Source organism: Entamoeba nuttalli, assembly GCF_000257125.1.
Source record: "Entamoeba nuttalli P19 unplaced genomic scaffold asmbl_6986, whole genome shotgun sequence".
NCBI lineage: Eukaryota > Evosea > Mastigamoebida > Endamoebidae > Entamoeba > Entamoeba nuttalli.
The window spans coordinates 1-17283 of NW_008578379.1; the positions used below are offsets into that span (position 1 = coordinate 1).

A 17283-nucleotide genomic window follows, 5' to 3' on the forward strand; every position below is an offset into this window, starting at 1 on the left:
AATATGCTGAAAAAATTGGATTCTAAATTTTTTTTTAAGAAAATGATGGTCTTTTGTTTAGGGTTTTAAATATTTTAATTGAATTAAATAAAGAGAATAAGTTACAAAATATCTGGATTATCATCATTTATTACTAAAGGATTTTTAACATTAGATAAAACACAAGAATTACGATATGTTTCATCTGTTATTGGAGCATCATCACTTTCATCAGTTTTATTTGAATCAGATTCTGGTTGCATAAATTGTTCAAATAATTCTCTATGATTTATATCTGTTTTATCATAATAACGCATAGTGATATTTCTAATAATAATTTCTGAACGTTTTAATAAATCTTTTTCATCATGTTTTGTTATAGCAGCTGATATTACATCAAGATTCCACATAATTACTATATATTATTATTTATTACTATTAAATAATTGAATTATATTATAAAACAAACGTATAACTGTATATTCAATAATATCAGGAATATAATATGTTCCTGATCTAAAAAGAATATCGTTCATGTAATGACCTGTAATTGGTTTATAAAGATGGAAAATAACTCTCATTGTCATTTCAAATACAAGAATAAAAGAACAAATAATTACAATACTAAATGACCTTTTTGATTGAAGTGATAATAAATGATGAACTGTCTTTCTGTATGCATAAACTAAATAAACTGTGAATGTTACACAGAAAAATGCAACTAATAAATTACTTGAAGTAATCATCCAAGTGTTAAGTTTTACAGGAAAAGTATTTGACTCAGAACAATGAGTACCTTGTGCAAAATAATACAAAAATGTAGAAGTTATTGCAACAAATACAATAACATTCATAAAAAGAATTGTCCATTTAACAATTTTCATTTCAACTACTTTAATTTCATTTTCACAGAATGAACTACACCAATGATAATAAGTATAAGTAATTAATAAAAAAGTACAAAAATAAGCTAGTCTTGTTAAATAAAATAATCCACAACTCTTTTTACCATAAATTGACATTATTCCATAAACAGAAAAACATATTGTTTTTGCAAGGAATAATAAAATTAATACAAGATAAGAAACATTTATTTCTCTTGAAAAAAATTTAAATGACAAATACACACAGACACATGTAAATAAAATAACGTAAAGAGTTCCAGTAATTATATTTGCAGAACCATCAAATGAAGTTGTTAATTCACTTAACAACATATAAATCAAAAAAGATAATTAGTTCAATTATTAATTATGAGATTCAGAAGAAAAAAGAAAAATATAATCAAATAAAACTTTACTTCTTCTTTTTCAATATTTAATGTCTGGTCCAGAACGTCGTCTTGAAACAATTCTTAGAAATAAAATATATAATTGTGAATATTGGAAACAACAATGCTTTACATTAACTAGTGAAACAATTCTTGATGAAATTGTTAAATTACATGACTTTGGTGGAACATATGGTGTATTAAAAAAACCAACAAAGTTTATAGTTTTAATAATGAAATTATTAATGCTTAGACCTGACAAACGTATTATTTATGAATATATTATGAATGAAGAATTTAAATATATTCGTGTTATTGGTGCATTTTATTTAAGGCTTATTGGTTCTTCAAAAGAATGTTATCAATTTATTGAACCATTGTATTATGATTATAGACCTTTAAAATATAGAATCGACAGTAAACATTATGAAATTATTACAATCGATCAATTTGCTTGGAATCTTCTGCATTTGGACTATTATTGTGATATTACTCTTCCAATTATTACAACCCGTCCTGTAATAGAATCTCATGGAATTTTAACTCCAAGAATTAGTTTAATAAAACAACATTATTCAAAAGAAGAGTTCAATGAGTTAATGAAGACTGTTGATGTACAATAATTTCAGATTGGACTAATTTAGAAACAATTTTATTATTAGAATTTTTTTTTTAATTTATCAAAATCACAGATCTAAACTAAAAATTAAAAAAATACTTAAAACTATAGTGTATAATCGGGATATTAGGAAGAAATAAAAAAAAGAGAATAAAAAAAAAGAAAATTGAACTGAGTTTGTAAAAATTTCAATCAAAATGAGTGGCGAGACAGAAAAACAACGACCGAAAAGAAAGATGGTAATGATGAAAATGAAGATTGACCTTTCAAAGGCACATGATGTAAGAGATGCAACATTAAGAAATGATCCTAATATGGCCTTACCACCTAGTTTAAGAGTAAATAGAAATGAATTAAGTGAGATTGAAGATTGGCTATTCATTTCTGGAGAAATGACAGCAGCGGATCCAGAAATATTAGAGGTTTGTTTTATTTTTTATGTTATTAAATTTAATAATAAGTAACAAAGAAATAAAACAAGTTCATCTTCTTATTAGAAAACAGAAATTGGGTATATTATTAATGCGGCAATTGGAGTTGCAAAAACAGGATTTCCACAAAAATTTAAATATTTAGCATTTGATATGAGTGATGACACAGAACAAGATTTATCTAGTTTTATTTTTCATGCTATCGATTTTTTAACTAATTTAAGAAAAGCAAATAAAAAGAATAAATGTCTCGTTCACTGCCATGCTGGAATTAGTAGAAGTGTATCACTTGTTTTATCATATTTAATGTATGCAAATAAATTTACTTTTGATGAAGCATTAGCAGAGGTAAGAACAAGAAGAAGTGTAGCATGTCCAAATATTAGTTTTGAATTTCAATTAAAGAATTTTCAAGTATTATTACAAACACATAAACCATCTCATGTTGTTTATAGTAAATTACGCCCACATATAAATTCTAGTATTTATCCTATTTATATTGCTCGTGCTTTAACCGTTGGTTCAGAAAATTCTTTAATTGGAGAAAAAACAACAGTTCAAATGTTAACACCAGGAGATTCTCCATATTACCCATTAGATTCTATATTTGATTCAAGAGGATGTTTTGTTGTTTTTGCAATGGAAGGAAATGTATATATTTGGGTTGGTAGTTTAAGTCATCAAAATGAATTTAATGCATGTCAAACATATTGTAGCCAAATAGAACGAATTATTGGTACACCAAAACATACTGTTATTCATGAAAATGAAGAAACAGTTCAATTTCTTAAAGAAGCACATTTATATCCACCACAAAGAAAACTTCATTTACATAAAAGATATAATGTTGAATATCCAGTTATTAAAAATGAAAGGTTGTTAATTAGATATCCTGATTGGAGACTTTTAACTCCTCAAGAAGCTGATCAAGAAACGGAAACACCAATTATTTGTATTCAACCAAAAAACTTTTCACAAAATTCGTTTGGATTAGATATGTCTCACAGTAATTTTGCATCTGGTGATGCTTTTTCAACTCATCAAGAAACTCCACCTTTACAATCATTAGAATTAACAGACTCATCAAGTTATTTTTTCAATTCAACAGCAACAAGAGTAGATAGAAAAGAGACACAGGAATATTTAAATATAGTTAAAAGAACTGATAGCCCTAAAAAAAGATCTCATACGATTCTTAATGGAACTGAAAGTTCATTTACTAAACAAAAATATAACATAAAAAAATACAAAATGACTGTATTTATCCCTATGCACTTTCCTCGTTTTTCAACTATGCAAGGAAATAGATGTAAAGAAAATTTAGAACTTTTAAGTGAACGTGCTGATTGCGTACAAACAACAGGAAATATTGAAGTTGTTCAACAATTCTTTCAAAATTTTGGGTTGAATCCAGAAGAAGTTGAAACTGCGGTTTATTTTTCAAGTACCCAATTTGGTGTATTTGCAAAACAAAACCTGTGATTGTATTGTATTCCAACTAAAAATTAAATAAAATATTTTTTAAGTTTTTTTTTAAACCATTTCAATTATAAAAATTATTTTTTTATTCTTCGTTTGAACTATTTTCTAATTGTTCAATTGTTTGTTGAAGTTTATTTAATATTTTTGTTAGATATTTTGCATATTGTAATTGAGAATTTATTGGTTGAATAGATGTTATTAGTTTGTCACAAAATCTTAATAACTTTTCATTTGGCTCAGTCACAGTTAAAAGAGTATCAACAAATAAACCAATTCCTCGAAGTTTGTTGTTTCCAACTAATTCTTCATTAAGAACACGTTCTTTTATCATTGATATGATATTAATTAATAGATTTCCATTTTCTTCAATATAAGTAGTATCACCACTAAATAATGTATCATCAGATTCAACATTTTCTATATGATATAAAAATGATGGCATAGCAAAAGATACAATCATTTGTAATACTCCACATAAATATTCAATATCTTCAATATCTTTTCCAATTGGTATTTTCATTAATTGAATTGGAACTTCAAGAGGAGTATTATCAGGATATGCTAATGAAAGTCCCCATATTTCTTTTAATAATGTTCTTAATTGATCTAACTCTAATTCTTCTTTTCTTTCTTGAACTATTGAAAGTGCAATTTTCATAAACGCATCTGCTTGTGCAAATGATTCAACTTTTAATGAAACAGAGCATCCTAATACCGCTAATTTACCTATTTCAAATGGTGAATTTAATTCAAAGATTGTACAATAAACAAATGCAAGACTTCCTCTAACAAAAGATTTTCTTGTATCTTTTGAAGGTAATGTTTGTGAATAAACAGTTAGTCTTAAGGTTAAATGAATTAATAATGTTTTGATAGTAGTTGAATGAAAGAATGATTGTCTACAATCACTATAGAAAGTCATTTGACGATCAAGATTTTTGCCGAAATCTACACATTCTATAAAATACATAATAGCTCTTTCTGTTTCATGTGAAGAAGACATTCTTTCTATTCTTGTTTTTGAATCTAAATGATGTCCTAATCGAAGTAAAATTTGAATTGTTCGGATGTCATTTAAAGGAACTTTTCTTTCATATCTTAGCAATTCAATTTTAATAAATAATGGAGATGCTATACTCTCTTGTTGTTCAATACTTAAAAATTCAAACATTTTTGACATACCATCACAACTAAGAATACCACATAATTGTCTTCCAGTTAATGGAGCAATAGCATTTAATATTATTTTATCTAATTTATCAGCTTGTTTCGTTCCAAATTTATCAAGTTTGTTACCAATTGATCGTAAAACTCTGTCTAATGTTTTAATAGAACAATGACGAGCAGTACATCCAATAAGATCAATTGAAAATTTAATCATTTCTTCACTGGTATTAATATTAGAAGCTAATTTCCACATTTCAATATTAATGTCTTCTGCATTATCCAACTTTATTGCTTTTCCAAGTGCTCTTCCTAATGTACAAATAGCTTTTAATTTAATTTCTACTGTATTTGTTGTTTTATTAATTGCATTAAATAATGTAATTGCTTCATGTGATACTTCATTGGCAGTCATTCCTTTTATAATACCGGCAAGTGTTTGACTATCACTTGATAGAGATATGTATTCAGCTAAAGGTATTCCCATCTCACCTACAACACGGAATAAACAATGAGTGACTGTAGGATCACCAACTCCATTTTTGTTTTCAATATTAATTAAAGTTTGAAGTAAAGTACTCCATATAAAACCTTGTTTAGTCATAAACCAAACATATTGTTCGACTCCAAAGTTAATAGGAATAAATCCTATTTCATTGATGATGTTAGTTTGTTTTGTTTTGAGGTCATTTGTTGAAAGAAATGGTTTTATAAGAATTAAAATAACAGAATGAAGATATAAATTTGAAAGATGATTCTTTGTTACTGAATCAATTACTTCTTCGTAATTTGATAATAAGTTTAATTGGTCATTGGCATGTAATAAATATAATTTGTTTTGTAATTCTTTAGAAAAAGTTGAAAGAAGTGAAGTAATATAATCATGTAATGAAGCGTATACTGCTGGTTTTAGATTAATACATAAACTATCAATTAATGGAGCAAGAATATTAATAATTTTAGTTATATTATTTGATGATACACATGGTATTAATTCTTGTTTTGCTTTAACAATTTTAGAAATGAAATTTGCAAATGTTGTTGATTGAGAAATACCAAAATTTGAAATTTGAATGATTTCTTTTTCATTAGTCCCTTCTGATGGTGTGTATTGTTTTACTTTTCTTACTGTTGCTAATTCACTGCTTCTTAAACGAGTTAAGGGGTCTTCATTTTGTGTTATTTTATTTGATACATGATCACTAAATAATAAGTCTTTACAATGAGTTTTATTAAAGCTCCTATTGTAGTTTATTTCTTCAATATCATATTTTCTTTTATGTAATTGAAACATGAAGCAAGAAAGGAAAGAATAAATTTTAAAAATTTTTTAGATTAATTTTAAGTTTTTTGTGAATGTTGAAACTTAAATAAATGAGATGAGATTTTTTGTTTTTGAGAAGATTGTTATTTAAAAGAAAAAACATAAAAATGAACTTAAAAAAAATAAACCAAAAAATTATTGGTAATCAATAACTTAATACACTCCATGATTATATTATTTCTTTTATTTTTTATTTCATTTGTTATTTCTTATGAGGTGAATATTTTTATGCTTCCACATGTTTTGTCTACATGGAAACAACCTGAATATAAAGCATGGGAAGATTGGAAAAATTCATTACAATTATATTCTATTTACTTAAAAAAACATGAACTTACACTAACAGTACCTACATTTTATATGAACCAAACGGTAGATGAAAATGGAACTACATTTGAAGAATTAATGAAAGAGTATAACTTAGTATTTATTGTTCCAAATAATAATATAACTATAATAGAAAAAATGGTTATTCCATGGTTAAGTAAAGAAGAAAGCACTCCAAAGAAGTATATTGGTATTCAATTTCATAGTGTTTATAATTTTGGATTTGGTGGTACTGACATTAATTATATGATTGAATTAAAAGAATTAGACGTAAAATTAAAAAATAAATACAAAAATTATGGAGGAATTGATGTATTAGATTATGAATTCTTTAAACAATATTATCAAAAACATAATTATAAAAATAGTTTATATCCATCTTTTAGAACAATATATTTTAATTATTTTAATTCGTATGAAAAGAATGAAATTAATAAAGCAATTCAAATATGTCAAGAAATTAATTCTTCAATATCACTTGATATAAGTGAAATTGATAGTGAGTATTTTATGGATTGTGACTCATTTATTAATGTACTTTCTTCTATTAAAAAAGCTGGAGTAACTTATAAATTATTATTAAATAGGTCGTTATGGTTAAAAGAATGGTTTGTCTTCCTTAACTTTTTTCATCATAAATGTGTACATCAAATTGAAAATATTTAAAGTAAAATGCAAGAAGATTTAATTAAAAATTATTGAATTAGATTTTATGTAAATTCTAATCATTTAATTTTTATGTTTTGTTTTAAATAAAATATTTATTTAAAAGACTAGTTTATTTATAATACTATCTTAACATATCTATAAAGTTGATGAAACAATTCTTTGAATCAAATGTTTAGCATGTGTATTTCTTCTTAATGAATCAATATTTGGTGAAATAAATGTTTCAATGAAATAATTTTTTTGATTAAAGTCCATCATTTCTATTAATCTTTGAATAACATAATTAGCATATGGATCACAAATCATTTCATTAATTTGTTTATTAGTAACATTACTATTACAAAGTTCATTAACAAGAATAATTTGTTCTCTTGTTTCACAACAACGAATACATTTTTCAACAACATTACTTGAATATTTTTTCATTGAATATTCATATAATTTGCCTTTAATATTATTAACTATTTCTACTCTTTGTTCATTAGTACCATATTGAATAAGATGTTGAATAACATAATTTCCATATTGGTTAATTGATAATTCCCATACATATTCAACTAATTTATCTGTTACTCTCTTAACACAATTTTGTGAATTTTTTTCTATTAATCGTTGAATAACTCTACAACCATATGGATGTTTAGAATATTCAACAGCCTTTGTATAAATTTCATCTATCATGAAATTTAAATCAATTTCTGAAGCAAAATCAATAAATTTTTGAATAACATGATTTCCATTTTGATCTTCAATAAAAGTTGAAACATTTGATTTAATTTCTGAAGAAATAATTCTTACTTCTTCTGGAGAAAGAACTTCAATAATTTTTTGAATAACACGACAACCATACATATGAAGTGATAATTTTACAACATTTCCTTGTAATTTTTCAAATAATAAATGAACATGTTTTTTTGTTCCATGTTCTACTAATTTTTGAATAACATAATTTCCAAATAAATCTATCATAAGTTCAATTGAATCTGAATAAATTAATCTAAATATTTGATCAATTTCTTCTTCTGTAGCAATTTCAAAAAATTGTTGTATTTTTCTACTTCCTTGTTGATCTTTACAAAGTTCTGGTAATGAATAACTTTTATTTTTATTTGGAAGTTTCTTTTGAAATGAAGGTTGTGTATTCATTAAATCTAAAACTCTACTTGAGAGTGTTAATATTTGTTCATTATTATTATTTTTTGTTATTTCATGTGAACATAATGGTGTTAAATAAGAAAACATTGATTCTTCACATTTTACAAATGGAATAATCTATTCATAAATATAATAAGTATTTTATTGTTTAATAAAATTATTTCTTTAACAAACAAAATCAGAACTTAAACACGCAGAATTACTTCTTTTTATTTTTTCATACGAATGTAATGGTATTGGAACAAATGACTCTAATGACTCTTTTATCTCACCAGAAAATATTTCAACATCTTCAGCACTTAAATTTTCTTCATCAGTTAAAAGAGAGATAATTGAATGAGTAACTACCCTCATTTATTAGATATAAAATGATTTACAGTTCTATTCATTTATAATTTACCCTTTTTTTCTTTCCTTTTGGAACTTTTCTCCTTTTTTCTTAAATTTCAATAACAAAAATATTGATAATTTTTTCTTTTTTTTATTGAACTTCTACTAACATTTTGACTTCCAGACTCTTTTGTTTCTTCATTGCTTGAATCTCTTAATAAAAAACCTGCAACTGTACCTATTTTATTCTTCACTAATTACATATATTTTTCTTTTCTCTGGTTTGGTTTATTTTATTAGAAATATACACACCTTAGATTATTTTTTAACTAATCTAACTCTTAATTTAAAGACTTGCAAAAAACATTTTAGGTTTCATTAATTTAATAAAAAAAGAAAGAGAGGAAAAACTATCGTTAGTTAAGCCAGATTCTTTGGATAAGAAGTATCACGACATAGTGGCATTTTTGATTCAACAAATAGGAAATTAACAAATACCAATAAAGTGCTTAAACAAAAAAAAAACAAAGTAAAAAATTATTCATTTGATTAAACAGAAAAATAAAAAACTTTATAGAAAGAAGAGTATACAAAAAACTGTAAGTGAATAATAATAATAAAGAGTCTAAAAATTAAAAGAAATAGATATTAATAATGAATAAATGGATTTATAATCAATAGATAAGAAAACACTAAAAGAAATTTGGACAAAACTAAGTAAAGGATGTAAAAGAACAATAACAAAAAATAAAAATATTTATCAAGTGATAATTTAATTATTTTATTTAACACTTTGAGTGTATTAGAAAATATGTAAAATAATAAGTGAATTAGAATATCATCATTAGATTTTGAAAGAATGGTTTAAATATTTCTTAAATTAGTAAAAATTTTTCTTTAAGTATATATTCTAAAAATATTTCTTATTGATGTTTGTTAGTTAATTTAAACAATTCTATTTAATTCATAATTATTAATATTCAATAACAATTATTAACTTCCATTAGTTATTTATTGTCATTGATTTAATTTGTTGTTGTTATTGATTTTTTTCTTGTCTTATTATTAAGGTTAATTCTTCGTAAATTTTGGTATTTTATTTGTTAACATGACTTTTTATGTTTATCCAAATTAAAACATCATTCTTGTTGTTATTATTTGTTATTGTTATCAGTTTATTATTATATAAATTTATTGAATAGTTTTATTGTATATTTAATATGAACTGTAATTATTAAAGTTAATAATTTCAATAATTCATATTTATAAATTATTCACAACGTAATAAGGATATGACAACACAAAATGACAAAGTAATTTACAATGTATTTATTGTTATTTTTTGTAATAAACTATATTTTTAAAATTACCTTATATACCAACGTTTTATTAGTTAAGTGAATATAGAATGTCCATTTCATATATCAAGAGTTAAGAAAATTATATTTTGATATTATTTATTCATTAGATTATTTCTTTTTTAAAATACAAACGAATCTATTAATATAAGATATTATTTTTGTATTTTCATTTGTATATAACAAACTATTTTATATTTATTTATTTTGCTAATTTTATTCATTTTTTTCATAGTTTAACATTTTTTTAAATAATACCCTTTTATTATCATATCTTCTTATGTATATTTCATATATAAAAAGTAACATATTGTTAATAATTTATACAATTTGTTATTTATTCTTATTATTCTTAGTCTTATTATTATTTCTGGTTAGTATTAATATAGTTTAATACATGATTTATTCAATATTAAAATGTAACTATTTTTTATTTTATATATACTCATATTTCATTTAAATTTACAACTTTTTATTGTCTTATTTGTATTTATTTAATTATGTCAATATCTATATCAACTAATTCAGTTTAACTGTTAAACTGTGTATAAAAAAGACATCTTTTCAAAAATATAAACAAAAAAAATAATAAATAGAAACTATTTTAAAGATAAAAGAACTTTGACGTTCCAGTTTAAATATTTACATGTAGAATATTCTTTTTAAGATAAGAATGTCTCATGGAACTCAAAATTAATCAAATGAATACCCAAGAGATCAGATCAAAGACTGAAGAAATTATCCAACACCTTCTTCAACAAGGAGCTAGTGAAGATGATACTAAGAATTTAAAGTCATTTCAAATTCTCCATAATGCTTATCTTGAACAAATAGATAAAAAGACTACTGGAATTGAATGGGAAAAAGTTGAATCACTTCCTAAAGAGTTTTCTGTAGATTACAGCACATTAGATAAAGATTTTACAAAAGAAGAGATTATAGAATTATTAAAGAAAATTTGTATTATTAAGATTAATGGAGGATTAGGAACATCTATGGGATGTACTGGTCCAAAAAGTGTAATTGAAGTTAGAAATGGATTAACATTCTTAGATATTATAATACTTCAATTAAAAGCATTATATCGTGAATATGGAGTTGTTGTTCCATTAGTTCTTATGAATTCTTTTTCTACAAATGTTGAAACAGAGAAGGTTATTAAAAAATATGAACAAGATAATGATGTAAGAATATTAACTTTCTTACAACATAAATTTCCAAGAATTGATGCACAAACTCTTCTTCCTGTATGTACTGAATTAAATGGAAGAAAAGAAGAATGGTATCCACCAGGACATGGAGACTTTTTACAATCATTTGTTGATTCCAAAGCATTCCAAACCTTAAAAGAAGAAGGAAAAGAATATTTATTCTTATCAAATTCAGATAATCTCGGTGCTATTCCTGATATTACTATTATGCATCATTTTTCTAAAAATCATTTGGATTTTGCTTTAGAATTAACTCCAAAAACTTTAAATGATGTTAAAGGAGGTACTCTTATTAGATATGGTAATAAATTAAAAATGTTAGAAATTGCACAAGTTCCAAGTGAACATGTTGCAGAATTTAAAGATATTAAGAAATTTAAAGTATTTAATACCAATAATATTTGGATGAATATGTCAGCTATTCAACATGTTGTTGAAAAAAGAACATTATTAAATAATATGGATATTATTGTTAACCGTAAAAAAGATGGACAAAGAGATGTCATTCAATTAGAAATTGCAGTTGGATGTGCAGTAAGTGCATTTGAACATACTACAGCATATATTGTTCCAAGGTCAAGATTCCTTCCAGTAAAAGCATGTAATGATTTATTTATTATTCAAAGTACATTATTTGGATTAAATGAATCAGGTCATATGGTTGATAATGCTAGAAAAGTATCAGATATTCCACCATCAGTTACATTTAGTAAAGATTTCCAATTTATTAGTGAGTATCAAAAACATATGCAACATATTCCTAATATTGAACATCTCAACTCACTTGTTGTTGATGGAAATATAATTTTTGGTAAAAATGTTAAGTTGGTAGGTGACGTAGTATTAAAAAATACTACAACTAAACCTATTCTATTGGAAGATAAGACTATAGAAAATACTACATTAACATTCTAATTTTCTAATTGAAAGAATTTCCAATGAGAATTTCAATCAATTTCCTAATTTGTAATGTAGTATTTTTGAATAAAGAACTAAATAAAAAAAAGAAAAAGAGTTTTTGTAGATTTTTATGAAACAAAGAAATAAAATGTTCTTTAAATTTTTTTATTTGATAAGAATTTAGTTTCTAAATAATAAAATGAAATAATAAAATATATTATTAAATTATAAAAAGAATATAAATAACTCCAATAGGACGTTTCATGACTTGTTCTGAAACAAAAGTTGTGAAGATTTTTTTTTATAGAACAGCCTTGAAAATTACTTGAAGTAAAACATGAATTAATGGTTAATTTGAATATAAAATTCTTAAAATAATTTTTAAACTTTTTAGTTTCACTTCAAATGGCTGAAATTGACTTGGATGATTTAATTAATACTGGACTTGAAGATGTTGATAAAATTGAGGTCGAACCAGAACTTGCTGTTATGACTGAATCTGTTGGTTCAACAAAAAAAGTTAATTATAATGTTGTTGAACGTGCTCAACCAACCTCAAGATTAAGCCTTCCTCCAAAAGGTGTTGTTGTACGTCCATCATATAATTCAAATTTTAAAATTCATAGTCTTGGATCTTCTGTTGGATCTTCTGTATCACCAGGAACACCATCAAGTGAAATATCAAATTCAATGGATTTTTATGATAATTGTTCTGCAAAAGAACAACTTAAACAACCATCGTCTGAGATGAAATTGTCAAGAAACAACTGTTTTGTATCAAAACAATGTCATTCTCCTTCTGAATTTGGAGTTTCTATTAATGATAAACGTCTCAAAAGAAATTCAGCAGGAAATATTGGAAGTATATCCGATATTTTTGGTCCAACTGTAGCTCAAATTCCTGGACTACCTAATACACGTTATATTGCAAAAGAAAAAGTTTATAGTCAAGACCAACTTTTTGGTATTATTGATAGAACAAATTTTGATATTCCACTAAGTGATGATCCATGGTCATCAGTTTCATTACCAATGGAAGCATGGAATAATGAGCCTATAGAACAGTCTGATAATATTGTTGATGTTAATTGTGCACAATCAGGTTATCAATTAGAAGTATCTTCACAGTCAATAAAGAAATTAACTGATTTAATGAAATATTCAATTATTGATATTGATCTTGACTTTCCTTATTATTCTCATTTTTTTAAAGGAAAGAAATCAACAAAATACTATATGGATCCTATTTCATTAAATCTTTTAATTGTTGATACTTCAACTAAGTATAAAAAAGCTATACTCAAAACACCTAAAGAAAATTATAGATGTGTTATTCCATTAGGAGTTGATCCTGCTAAATATGATAAAGCCTTTCCTCTTCAAGAAAAGAAAAAACGATCAAAACCAAAGACATTTGATAAAAAGAATATACCAAAATTAGAGTTAGAATTAGAACGTATTGAAAATATGTCAATTATTAAAAAATATAAATTTGGAGTTATTTATGTTAAAGATGGACAAAAAGAAGAAAATGAATTTTTTAGTAATGATGAATGTTGTGATGAATTTTGGAATTTTATGAATTCACTTGGAAAAAAAGTTGAATTAAAAGGATTTAATGATTATGCCGCTGGGTTAGATACTAAAGCTGGGTGTACTGGTACTTATAGTTATTTTAGAAAATATAATAATACATATAGTATTATGTTTCATGTTGCTCCATTATTACCTAATCAAGAAGGAGATGCACAAAAATTAGAAAGAAAAAGACATGTAGGAAATGATGTTGTTGTAATTGTATTTCTTGATCCAAAAAGAAAAGAGCCATTTGATCCACGTATTCTTACTTCTCATTTTAATAATGTATTCTTTATTATTCAACCTAAAACAAAGAATGAAGGATTAGCTGTTCAAGAAGGATATACTATTAATGTCGTTACTAAACCTAATAATATGCCATTTCCTCCTTTCTTAAATTCTTCTTGGATTAAAAAAGGTTTTGGATTTGAAGATTTTATGTTAAAGAAATTAATTAATGCAGAACGTATGACAATGTATAACACTACTTTCTTATCAAATGCAAGAAATACAAGAAAACAACAACTTGTTCAACTTGCTGAACTTTTGTAATTCATTGAATTTTTTTTTTCAATTTTTTAATACTTCACAAAATTTTAAAATGTTTAGAACTTCTTTTTCTTTAAAGAAAAAGAAGAACAAATAAATTAAATTCATTAAATTTATGAACAAAGAAATAAATTTTAAATTCAATTTAAGTTAAATAATATATCATTATTAACATATACTAAAACTTTGGTCTAAAGAACTGAAACGAATAAATTTTTTTATAAAAGCAGAAGGTGTTGGGGTAATAGAATGAGGAGTGACTTGACTCATTTGATTCATGTCTTCAATAGAAAAAGAAATTAAATCTTTTTTATCAATAGATTTACATTTTTTAAGAAGATAATCATTAATTTGTTTTCCTAACGACCGAATAGTTGCTTTATCATAATACACTTTCTGTTCAAAAGATATTTCACTAAATTTTTCAGCAATAATAGTAAAAACACTTCTTCTTGTTCCTCTTTTTTTAACATTATATCCGTGGTTTTGAATTTCTTTTAATAAAATATTTAGTCCCATTGATACACGATTTTTATCACTATGTCTTTTAAGTTGGGATACATCAGAAATCGTTTTAGATTCTAATGATGCAAGTTTTTGACATTCATTTCTAATTATTTCATCAATTTTAATTAATTCTCCTTGTTTTTCCATTGTAATAATCTTAAATAAATGTGAAACTTTATTACTATACTTTTCTGGAACTGAAATATTAAAAGTATATCCTTCCTTTACTAAAATTCCCATTAAAACTGATTGTTGGAATGCCTCCCATGATTTAGATTGTCTTTTTAAATAAAGGGCTTGAGAAATTCCTTCATTATTACCTCCACGTTTTCTCTGGCTCATTGCAGAAACAAGTTGTTCTTCTCTTTTTTAGTTAAACCAAAAACCCCTGGATTGGAATTTGTCAACTAGAAAAATCTTGTGAGAAACATCATAATTATTTTTATTAAAGACATTTATTTAGAGTCAAATCTCCTTCTTTTACTTCTCTTAAACCCTATTTTTTATTAAAATCCATTGTTGGAAATTTCTTTCGTGTTACAACTTTTTTTTCGTGGAAGTCTAAGTATTTTTAGTTTTCCTGTTGTGTTCAAAAAATAATTATTTGGTAATAAATAGAATTAAAAAGAATTCGTTACAAAAATAAACAAAACTCAAAATTATTCAGCTTTTAGATTCATTAAAATATATTCTATTAAAGTTTTATTGAATTTTCATTTTTAAACCTTAACGCATTTATTTTTCTTGAATAAAATACAATAGAACAATAAATATATGAAGTAAGAGCCATCTTCTAAATATTTTTTCATTATATGAAAAGACAAGAATTATATAAATACTTTTCCTAGGATTTTTTTTTTCTTTTTCTCTGGTTTTAAAAACAATTACTGAACAATGTTTCATTTGAATGGAAAAAATAAAAATGGGGGTTAAATACAGGGTTGCGTATAAAAAATGATTGTTCTTGCATTACTGTAATTTTTTTTATAAATCCTCATTTCAAGAACTTAATAATTAAGTATAATTTTAAGTTTTTTTTTCTATGTCACAAGAGACGTTTACTGATATTTGTCCAACTCAATTAATATATGGTTCTATAAAAGATAAAATTATTACAATTATTGAAGGAAAAGAATGTATTATTGTAACTACTTCTCATTCACCTTATTCATTGGGAATTATTGATATTGTTAAGCAAGTTTTTAAAGAAAATAATGTTGATTATTTCATTTATGATAAAATTACACCAAACCCACTCTACACTTCTATTAAAGAATGTGTTGATTTAACTAAAAATTTTGGTGATTTTATTCTTGGCATAGGTGGTGGGTCTGCTATAGACGCTGCTAAAGCTGTTAGTCTTATGAAAAATGGAGTTGATATATTGAATAGTGATGGAAATGGAATTCCTGTTAATGGTATTTTAACCCTCAGTGGTTCTGGTACTGAAGTTACTCCTTTCTCCATTCTTAATTTACCTAATGGAACAAAAAAGTCAATAAAAGCACATATGTTTTTAGGGAAATGTCTTATTGATAAAGACCTACAACTACATATTTCTGATAAGTATCAATGTGCTTTAGTTATTGATATTTTATCTCATTGTATTGAGTCTTATCTCTCAGTTAAAGCAACTCCAAGATCTATGGAGGCTAGTAAAAAAGGTATTCAAATGATTTTTAGGCATGGAAAAATTGGAATTCAACAAATAAGAGAAATGGATTGTATTAGTGCATCAGTTATTGGAGGCGTTGCTATTACTGTTGCAGGTACTTCTGTTCCACATGGATTAGGTTATTATATTACAACTCATTATGGTATTTCTCATGGTTTTGCTTGTGGAATATTTTCATGTGCTTACTTGAAATTATCAGAAAAACAAGAAATTTGTGGTAAACGTTTGAAATTGTTATACGATGAATTAAATATCCAAAGCGGGGAAATTGGTTTGTTTGTTAACAATTTACTCTACCAATTTATGGATAAAGTCCAAGTAAAAGAACAAGAAGTTGCTATTATGGTTAATGAATTTCTTGCATCAGGAAAGAACAAACAACACCCTGACTTCCTTGACCAGAACAATATAAAAGATATTATCCAAGAGTCAGTTAATGTTATTGCTTAATTCATGGTTAATAATCATTTTATTTTGATTCGGGTTATATTTAATTATTTAGGGGTTATTAGAAAATAAATAATTAATATTTGACTAGATGTGTTAATAACGTGTATTTAATTATTTAAACATTCTTATTTTGAACTTATCAATATCAAGTTAAATTAAAATGGAAGAGTTAATAAACAATAACAACCGTACAAGAAACACTTCCAAACATCCAACAATCAATTGATGACACACTAAGAATTATCGATATTATTTAGGTAGTATTAAAATCGAAATATTTAAAATAAAAGAGAATGAAACATATG

At 24.7% G+C, this 17283-nt stretch overlaps 10 protein-coding genes across 10 annotated transcripts; 6 read left to right on the top strand and 4 right to left on the bottom strand.

The window, feature by feature from the left end:
* Window positions 1–101: 101 nt before the first annotated feature.
* On the bottom strand, window positions 102–1196 carry ENU1_162700 (hypothetical protein; the record flags this gene model as incomplete). The annotated part of the gene is made up of 2 exons (XM_008860882.1): window positions 102–394; window positions 449–1196. 2 exons carry the CDS (start codon window positions 1194–1196, stop codon window positions 102–104), a joined length of 1041 nt encoding a protein of 346 aa, XP_008859104.1.
* Window positions 1197–1299: 103 nt separating this feature from the next.
* Window positions 1300–1872, top strand: ENU1_162710 (PRP38 family protein; the record flags this gene model as incomplete). The annotated part of the gene is made up of 1 exon (XM_008860883.1): window positions 1300–1872. One exon carries the CDS (start codon window positions 1300–1302, stop codon window positions 1870–1872), a length of 573 nt encoding a protein of 190 aa, XP_008859105.1.
* Window positions 1873–2065: 193 nt separating this feature from the next.
* On the top strand, window positions 2066–3781 carry ENU1_162720 (dual specificity protein phosphatase, putative; the record flags this gene model as incomplete). The annotated part of the gene is made up of 2 exons (XM_008860884.1): window positions 2066–2290; window positions 2366–3781. 2 exons carry the CDS (start codon window positions 2066–2068, stop codon window positions 3779–3781), a joined length of 1641 nt encoding a protein of 546 aa, XP_008859106.1.
* An 82-nt stretch (window positions 3782–3863) lies between these two features.
* ENU1_162730 (hypothetical protein) lies at window positions 3864–6239 on the bottom strand (the record flags this gene model as incomplete). The annotated part of the gene is made up of 1 exon (XM_008860885.1): window positions 3864–6239. The coding sequence occupies one exon, from the start codon at window positions 6237–6239 to the stop codon at window positions 3864–3866; it is 2376 nt and encodes a 791-aa protein (XP_008859107.1).
* Window positions 6240–6497: 258 nt separating this feature from the next.
* Window positions 6498–7262, top strand: ENU1_162740 (hypothetical protein; the record flags this gene model as incomplete). The annotated part of the gene is made up of 1 exon (XM_008860886.1): window positions 6498–7262. The coding sequence occupies one exon, from the start codon at window positions 6498–6500 to the stop codon at window positions 7260–7262; it is 765 nt and encodes a 254-aa protein (XP_008859108.1).
* Window positions 7263–7400: 138 nt separating this feature from the next.
* ENU1_162750 (pumilio family RNA-binding protein) lies at window positions 7401–8774 on the bottom strand (the record flags this gene model as incomplete). The annotated part of the gene is made up of 2 exons (XM_008860887.1): window positions 7401–8537; window positions 8595–8774. The coding sequence occupies 2 exons, from the start codon at window positions 8772–8774 to the stop codon at window positions 7401–7403; spliced, it is 1317 nt and encodes a 438-aa protein (XP_008859109.1).
* Window positions 8775–10809: 2035 nt separating this feature from the next.
* Window positions 10810–12234, top strand: ENU1_162760 (UDP-glucose pyrophosphorylase, putative; the record flags this gene model as incomplete). Its single annotated transcript, XM_008860888.1, has 1 exon — window positions 10810–12234. One exon carries the CDS (start codon window positions 10810–10812, stop codon window positions 12232–12234), a length of 1425 nt encoding a protein of 474 aa, XP_008859110.1.
* A 390-nt stretch (window positions 12235–12624) lies between these two features.
* On the top strand, window positions 12625–14349 carry ENU1_162770 (Rap/Ran GTPase-activating protein, putative; the record flags this gene model as incomplete). The annotated part of the gene is made up of 1 exon (XM_008860889.1): window positions 12625–14349. One exon carries the CDS (start codon window positions 12625–12627, stop codon window positions 14347–14349), a length of 1725 nt encoding a protein of 574 aa, XP_008859111.1.
* A 165-nt stretch (window positions 14350–14514) lies between these two features.
* ENU1_162780 (hypothetical protein) lies at window positions 14515–15195 on the bottom strand (the record flags this gene model as incomplete). The annotated part of the gene is made up of 1 exon (XM_008860890.1): window positions 14515–15195. One exon carries the CDS (start codon window positions 15193–15195, stop codon window positions 14515–14517), a length of 681 nt encoding a protein of 226 aa, XP_008859112.1.
* Window positions 15196–15895: 700 nt separating this feature from the next.
* Window positions 15896–16978, top strand: ENU1_162790 (alcohol dehydrogenase, putative; the record flags this gene model as incomplete). Its single annotated transcript, XM_008860891.1, has 1 exon — window positions 15896–16978. The coding sequence occupies one exon, from the start codon at window positions 15896–15898 to the stop codon at window positions 16976–16978; it is 1083 nt and encodes a 360-aa protein (XP_008859113.1).
* Window positions 16979–17283: the final 305 nt, after the last annotated feature.